The sequence below is a fragment of the Impatiens glandulifera genome, unplaced genomic scaffold (assembly GCF_907164915.1).
Source record: "Impatiens glandulifera unplaced genomic scaffold, dImpGla2.1, whole genome shotgun sequence".
NCBI lineage: Eukaryota > Viridiplantae > Streptophyta > Magnoliopsida > Ericales > Balsaminaceae > Impatiens > Impatiens glandulifera.
In genome coordinates this window covers 1-5,717 of record NW_025918923.1, presented here as the reverse complement: position 1 = coordinate 5,717, position 5,717 = coordinate 1, and the positions used below count along the sequence as shown (strand labels likewise).

Sequence of the window (5,717 nt, the reverse complement as noted above, 5' to 3'; positions counted from 1 at the left end):
ACAACCAACCAAGAGAACATAAAAAATCATCCATCACCCTCTATATATGCTTTTGAGTTGTGGGTCATTTGTTTGAAAACAAGAAACTGATTTCCTAGAATGGTAATGAGTTCTATCTTTATGATTTTTTTTATCTATGTTCTGCCTGAGATCTCTGTTTTTATGTGCAAATTGTATAGTTAGTGGACCTTTTTAGAAGTTGATTGCCTTCATGGATGTCTAGACCTTCTTTATTTAGCTTCTTTTCCTAATGATATTTAAGAGAATAGTTAACTAAGAGTCAACATCAAGTTCAAAGTGAAGGTGTAAGAAGAAGTATGATAAGAAATTATTGATACTTGCCTTTTTCTTTATTTATTTTATCTTTTATTTGAAAAATGAGTTATAGTCATTTCATTTAAAAAAAAGATCAGTAAAATAATATTTTCAAGAGTAATGATAGGGAACGGAAAAACATTTACAAGAATTTGTAGAGAATGATGTGTCACATTTTAAATGAACTGAAAATTTAATATGAGAATTTTCAGATTTTTAATCTAGTTAGAAAGTGACACATCATTTCCTATACATTTTGTTAAAAAATTTCCCACTCTTTATCATTTCTCTATTTTTAAATAGGTAAGACATATTTTTAAATGGGTAAGACAAACATTTTACTTCTAACATATTTAAAAATTCAAATAAAGGATAAATACATTTGAGTATATTGTGTTTTAGAAAATAAACATTTTATATCTCTGTTTAAAAAATACCAAAAAAAATATTTGTGTTTATCTTCGATCAAATTTTCGGAAACTAATGCTGACGTGACAACTTTAAATCATCAACCGTAACTAAAAAAAATATTTCAAAAACGTTTAACAATTTTTATTCTCGCTTCTCATATTTTTGAATGTTTTAACCATAACTACGAGACAATACTACGAGATAAAATAAATAAAAAATTATATCATTCTCTTAACTTAATTATCTTGATCAACGTTGGCTAAATTTTAGTAGAGATAAAACACAAATATTTTTTTCTAATATTTTTAAAACCTGGGATAAAAATTGTATATTATCTTATACATATAAAAGTAAATATTTATTAAAACTCTCTCTCAACATTGCAACTAATTTTCCTAGGAGTAGTTATAAGAGTCCAAAAAGCAATTTCAAGGTGAAGGCTATTTGCTTTTTCCCCTTATTTATATTAAACCCTTCTTTACTAGCTCCTCCATTCTTTCTCATAAGCCTTTCACTCTTTCCAAATGTCTATAATCGACGAGAAATCCCCCAAACACTGTGGATCAAAACAGCAACAACAAAATGGTAATCATCATTTGAAGAAAATCAAAAACAATTTCTCATCATCAAAAAAGCTAATCTGCACCTTCTCCACCTTCTTCACTTCAATCCTATTCATCATCATCCTTATCTGGTTTCTCCTACGCCCCACAAAACCTCAATTCTCACTCAAAGACACTCAAATCACCCAACTCTCCTCCGGCGCCGGCCTTCTCAATTCCTCCCTTCAACTAACTCTCCTCTCCCAAAACCCAAACAACAAAATCGGCATCTATTACGATGATTTCCTTCTCTACGCCACTTACAAAACCCAACAGATTACTGTTCAAACTCCACTGCCTCCTTTCTATCAGGAACATGAAGAAAAAAACCTATTGTCGGCGACCCTTATCGGAGTTGGGGTTCCGGTGGCGCCGTCTCTTGGTTATGAAGTTGGCAGGGACCGGAGTTCGGGGAAATTGGTGGTGAATGTGAAGGGGATTGGAAGGTTGCGATGGAAAGTGGGGACTTGGGTTTCTGGAAGCTATAGGTTTGTTGTCAATTGCGTTTCTGTAATGGATTTTGGTCCTGTTGTTCCTTCTGGTACACTCATGTCTAAACAGGGGAGTCACTGTTCAACTACCATTTGATCATTATATGTTAACAAGCTTATGTGAAATAAAAAGTATATATATTATGTATAAATGAGAAGATTATATATATATGGATTGAGATGTGGGTTTTGATTTGTGAAGAAGATGGTGTTTATATTATTATGAATTTGTCTACTCTGTTTTGCTCTGTTTCTGCTCTGTTCTGTATGATGATGAACAGAGTCTTGATTTTATTAATGAAAAAGAAGAAGAAGAAAGGGACAAGACATGAACATAGGCCCATTTATGCTAATTGCCAAAATAAGCTTTATTATTCATGGAGAAAAGCTATAGCATTATCTATCAATCAAACCAACCTTTTCTTAAGCTAAAAAAAAATAAATAAAGTGAAATCATTTCTTTGAACATGATCTATGGGTTGGGTGGTCTGGCCTGGTTGGCTTGGCCTGAGGTTGTTTCTTGTTATTGAAGATAACAATAATAATGGCAGTCCTTATCAACTCTCTCCTAATAATGCAACCCACTCAACCTCACTCTCCACTATGGTTGGAAATTTCAAAAACCATAACTGCTCAAAAACGACACAAAACAGTTTAGATTCTAACCCACGCAGGTTGGAGGTTCGGATGGTGGTTAATGGCCGCGTTAGTGAATAATCTGGTATAGCGCAGAAATTCGTGTCCTTCGTAGTCATTGACAACGTGACCATTTAAGAAACGAAAATTACTAACAATTATCTATTTATTTTTATGTGTATATTACATGGGAATAGAAATTATGAAATTAAAATTTTAGACAATAGTGAATGCATCTATATATATATAGATCAAGTATTCTTAATGAGCTCCATGATATAGGTATTGTAGGCGCAACACACGACCTTAAACCCTTGGAATCCGGCTCCATTAGCGAGTGCCTCGAATTCACTCTGAATCCTCTCTTTACCACCCGGGTTGTGAGCTAACATGATCACATCGATATGGACCACGTTCTTAGTGGCCAGGCTTGTGTCTGGGGCCACGGGTAGAATGCATTCGGCCAATATCACCTTTCCATTGACCGGAAGTGCATCGTAGCAATTTTTCAACAACTTCAGACAGTGTTCATCGCTCCAATCATGACATATCCACTACCATCCAAAATAAATAAAACATTAGTCATTAGATATGCATGCACAAATATCATTCATATACACACCTTCATGAAAATTGCATCTCCTTTAGGCACACTCACAAACATGTCACCTCCCACGTGCTCTATCCCTATAATTCGTATCAACAAAAATATCAAATGAGATTTTGGTTTCTTAGCCGGAATTGAATCCGAGACTTTTGGTTTTTAAGCAACAATTGCTTACCAGAGCATGGTGGAGCATCATGAACAACATGAGGCAAGTCGAAGTTGATGGCTTTGATGGAAGGGTATTTGGAAATGATCATGTTGAGAGTGGCGCCGATACCTCCACCGACATCGACTAGAGAAGAGAGACCTCGAAAACCGGTGTAGGTAAGGAGAATGTTCTTCATGGTAATGGTAGAATGGTTTGACATGCCATTGTTGAAGACCTTGTTGAACCTTGGATCTGTACCATGATAGTCAAAGGCTGTCATCCCATAAGCTTTGTTGAATGGAATTCCTCCATCAATCACAGCATCTTTCAAGTGGTACCTATAAATTAATTAATAAGTCAAATTATTGGCAATTTTTTATTTCAGGCTACAAAAGAAACATCACTTTTCAGTGTTTTTTCTTATAGATTTGGTAAAAGTTTATAAGTGGACCTAGGACTATAATTTTTAAATAGAAATAATGCCATGTATCAATTTTTATTTATATATCAGGGTTTTTTTTTTTTTAGTTAGAATAAACTATATTTTACTTATAATTAGTAATTTACTAATTAATTTCATAAAAATTAATTATTATCATTAGTTCAATTATATGCACATTTCTCGATTCCAATAAGACAGTGACACATGTATATAAAGAGAAGATGACTCTACTCATTTTGAACATGTGGTGGAATCAGACAATACTTTTAAAGGTATAATTGAATTATTCCATCACATCTACTCTAATTTAAAGTGTTTAAAATGAAAATCAAAATTTGATATCCTAAGGATAACTATTAACAATTGAACTAACTTTGTGGGTTTAATTTCATTCAAAACAATATAAAATATGAATTATTTACATACCAGCTTTCCATGAGCACTTTATCTTGATTCATGAGTAAAAGAGGGGCCATAGAGACACCATCTTCATTCTTAGTAAGGAATTTAGAAACAGGGGCAAGACCATATAACCTCTCTACCACCGATGATTCGTCACCCGGAATAATCTCCCTCAGCTTGCAATCAAGGACGGAATAAGTTGCCAACAACCGCAAAATCCGGTCCAGCATAACCGGTGTTGTGTTCGACTTGGGACTAATGATCATGAGCCGAGATGCGAGGTCGGAAGGGGAGAGATATGCACCCGGACCGGCGTTCTTGATGGTCTCTAAAAGGTCAAGCTCTATAGCCGATTTCAAAACCATGGGAAGAACGCTGGCGCTCGCCAATTGCATGGCGAACAAGAAAGCTTCTTCATCTGAATCTTCATGTGCTATTCTTTGGGTGTTTGATTCTCCCATATTAAATTAATTAATCACTTAGTTAGATTAGAGATAATTGTATATGTGAGTTCGATTGAAATAAGAAGACATGTATATATACTAGACACAGACAGAAGGTCCGAAATTTAATGTCTTTTTCCTTCAACAAATACTAATTAATTCGATTCAAACCATTTGAAAATTGAAAACACATGTTTTAAAATGTTCCACACCATTTAATATTATTTATTTGAATGTTGAAAATAATAATAAATAATATTTTACAGTTTAATAAATATCTCATTAAAATAAATAAAGAGGGGCCTTGGTGAGCTCTTAAAATCTTACCATCATGCAATTATTTATTTATATAATTTAATTTAAAACTATCTAAAATACACACTTTTTCTAATCAAATATGATATTTTTTTTAAAATCATAAAATTCTAAAAAAAAATAACAATCTAGATCCTTGTGAGATTGAGAAGCATTCAATTGTTTTTGCCGGCCAATAATGATGAGAAGTGAGAAGCATAACTTTTAATTTTGATTTTTTTTTTAATAGCTATAAACATTTTTTTTATTACCTACCTATCTCTTTCTTGTGGACTAAAATTGTTATCACTTAGAAAGTTTTGTTTCTCTCCTTCTAGATTTGTGGCTCGGGATCCATAAATAAATAAATAAATAAATATATATATATATACTAGTCTCGTTTAAATAGAAAGTTATGTTGGTATGTTAGTAATAGAAATAATTTATTTCTATTGGTTAGTCTTCTTTAAAGATTAATCTTGCTATGAAAAAATGATATTATACATTTATTACAAAAGTCAACTCAAACAAACTCTAGTTAACAAAAATCAATTATAATTCCTTTCAAATAGTGGGGGAAATAAATTTACAATATAGAAAATTGTAAAAAAAAATTTACAATATATACATGACATCTCAACTTCATTTTTCCTAATAATGGGTTATTTCATTCATGATATGTTTTCCAATCATAGTAACATGCCACGTGTCTTCCTCTGATTTGACTGTTGACAAAGAGTGGCACACCACACAAAACACATCAAACCAATAGGTGAAACTAGACTTTTAAATGAGAAAACATTATTAAATTTTGTGAAGATATATTTTATAACAAAATTTTACTTAAATCAATAATCTTGAATAAAATATTTGATTTTTTTTTTTTGGTTAAACATAGATTTAGTTCCGGGATATTGGAGATTAAA

At 32.3% G+C, this 5,717-nt stretch overlaps 2 protein-coding genes across 2 annotated transcripts; one reads left to right on the top strand and one right to left on the bottom strand.

Annotated features, from left to right (window-relative positions):
• Nucleotides 1-1,214: 1,214 nt before the first annotated feature.
• On the top strand, nt 1,215-2,071 carry LOC124917205 (NDR1/HIN1-like protein 26). The gene has a single exon (XM_047457680.1). It carries the CDS (start codon nt 1,251-1,253, stop codon nt 1,914-1,916), a length of 666 nt encoding a protein of 221 aa, XP_047313636.1. The 5' UTR covers nt 1,215-1,250; the 3' UTR covers nt 1,917-2,071.
• Nucleotides 2,072-2,638: 567 nt separating this feature from the next.
• On the bottom strand, nt 2,639-4,554 carry LOC124917204 (caffeic acid 3-O-methyltransferase-like). Its single transcript, XM_047457679.1, has 4 exons — nt 4,079-4,554; nt 3,238-3,548; nt 3,078-3,142; nt 2,639-3,009 (listed from the first exon to the last, which is right to left on the bottom strand). Exons 1-4 carry the CDS (start codon nt 4,513-4,515, stop codon nt 2,707-2,709), a joined length of 1,116 nt encoding a protein of 371 aa, XP_047313635.1. The 5' UTR covers nt 4,516-4,554; the 3' UTR covers nt 2,639-2,706.
• Between the last annotated feature and the right edge of the window lie 1,163 nt (nt 4,555-5,717).

Excerpts from the sequence above, each read along its gene's own strand:
- LOC124917205 (XM_047457680.1), top strand. The coding sequence starts at position 1,251 with ATGTCTATAATCGACGAGAAATCCCCCAAACACTGTGGATCAAAACAG.
- LOC124917204 (XM_047457679.1), bottom strand. The coding sequence starts at position 4,515 with ATGGGAGAATCAAACACCCAAAGAATAGCACATGAAGATTCAGATGAA. Across the intron at positions 3,549-4,078 it reads AAAGTGCTCATGGAAAGCTG|GTACCACTTGAAAGATGCTG; the intron begins GTATGTAAATAA and ends ATTAATTTATAG. Across the intron at positions 3,143-3,237 it reads TGATGCTCCACCATGCTCTG|GGATAGAGCACGTGGGAGGT; the intron begins GTAAGCAATTGT and ends TACGAATTATAG.